This window comes from Gavialis gangeticus, unplaced genomic scaffold, assembly GCF_001723915.1.
Source record: "Gavialis gangeticus isolate Ggan-Ray unplaced genomic scaffold, GavGan_comp1, whole genome shotgun sequence".
NCBI classification, from domain to species: domain Eukaryota; kingdom Metazoa; phylum Chordata; order Crocodylia; family Gavialidae; genus Gavialis; species Gavialis gangeticus.
In genome coordinates this window covers 53,218,359-53,220,073 of record NW_017729029.1, presented here as the reverse complement: position 1 = coordinate 53,220,073, position 1,715 = coordinate 53,218,359, and the positions used below count along the sequence as shown (strand labels likewise).

The following is a 1,715-nucleotide window of genomic DNA, read 5'->3' as shown; positions in this document are numbered from 1 at the left end:
CAGTCCCAAGATCTTGCAAATTTGGTGTCCAAGACAAGCAAGCACGGGAAATGCCGTCAGCATAAATGGCCTCATTCCCTGCTTGTAGGACACACCTCTGAGTATAGAAAGATTCTATTCAGATAAGCAACTTGGTGATAGAGAAAAATAATTGGAGTGGGAGCTGGGATTTGCATGGTCTTGCTCCCCATTTCACAGAATTGTGAATTTGTTTCCATAGATCATAGGCTACCAGGCTGGTGCTGGGACACCGGTGAGCGTGGACTGTAGAGTGCAGGTATGACTTTAATTTGGCTCATTGTTATATTGCATAAACAAGCACCTTTCCGCCTTGGTAACTGGTAAAAGTACAATGGGATTACACCTGCACTCACGTTGGCCCCAAACATTTGCTGTGTGATGCGCATTGTGAGGTCTGCTTACCGTATAGGGGCTGCAGGCTGGGAAAGTTCTTAGAAGGCAAATAGGTCCAAGAGTCAGCTGTTTTCTTTCCCTAGCCTGATTCTGGGTGAGCTGCCATTTGCATCTTGTTGCACTGAGCCCTCCCAGCTCCTCCACTGAGGGTGCTTTGTTCCTCGTAGAATCCCATGGCTCCTCTGGCCTGGGTGGTGCCGAGTGCCTTGCCAACACTTAGGATGTGGGAAAGACTCCCAAGTTCAGCAGGCACTGAATCAGGCCCTTAGCTAGGAATAACTATACCATGAAACACGGTGACAGATGTATAAGTGACAAATATCATAAACTTTGTCTTTCATGATCTGGCAGTTATTTTCTGACTCATCCCAGCTGCAGCTGGTTCTAATAGTAAACATGCTCTGTGTAAGTAGGTGACAATACCCCAGTCCTTTTGTGCTGGGGGTTTTGAGAGGCAATTATAAAAGCTCCTTACCATTCCTCTGAAGGCAGCTGTATTGTACAGCCCATATACTAAACACATGTCTATTTTTAATCTCAGAAAGGCAATGTGAGTGATCTCAAATCAGTGGACTTCTATCCAGAAAGTAGAACATTTGATCTCATGTACTATCCCTACTATGGAAAGCACACTCATGTAAGTAGAGCCTCTGCTCTTAATTCTGTCTTGGCCTCTCTTTGGGGTGGGAGAGGGATGGGGGCGGGGGGTGGTGGTAAGGGCAGTGCTGGCTAGAAATTATACCTGCCTGTACTAGCTAGAGAGCACCCCTTGGAGGTGCAAACTAGTAAGATTGGGCTCCTGGGCCATGTCCACACATGTGTGGACAGTTGGTTCCCTGGGGACAAGTAGCAGCAGTACACCTTGTGCTGCTGCTAGTTTTCCCCGGGGAACGGCTGTGCTACATGCCCTCTGGCATGAGGCAAGTTACCCCGGGTGGGGTAGGGGAAGCTGGGGCCAGAACTGACCTGGCCTCAGCAGCCTTACCTGAGATTGTTGGGGCCTCCCAGGGTAGCAGCAGTGATCCTGCTGCAGAGAGCCTTGCCGACAGCCACAGTGTGGCTCTGGCTGGCAAATCTCCAGTTATAAGCAGCGTATGCTGCCCATGTGCGCGCTGCTCTGCTTTTTCCCCCTGCAAGTTTCTTTAACCCCTGGATATCCAGGGGTCAACCCCCCCCCCTTGCAGGGCGGAGAACTGATGCAGTATGTGGTGCCGCAGATGTGTTTTGTGATGTCACGTACTGTGTGGCCCTGCTTGTCTGAATGCAGCCCTGGATTTTATTTTGGCTTGATATTAGGAGGT

At 49.6% G+C, this 1,715-nt stretch overlaps 1 protein-coding gene across 3 annotated transcripts in view; it reads left to right on the top strand.

Moving 5' to 3' along the window:
- Positions 1-1,715, top strand: part of ATP1B4 (ATPase Na+/K+ transporting family member beta 4) — a 42,869-nt gene that overhangs the window by 39,579 nt on the left and 1,575 nt on the right. For all 3 annotated transcript variants that reach the window (XM_019521589.1, XM_019521588.1, XM_019521587.1), the window contains exons 7-8: positions 221-277; positions 956-1,051. In XM_019521589.1, coding sequence (XP_019377134.1) covers positions 221-277; positions 956-1,051 — 153 coding nt within the window. The remainder of the gene's footprint in view (positions 1-220; positions 278-955; positions 1,052-1,715) is intronic.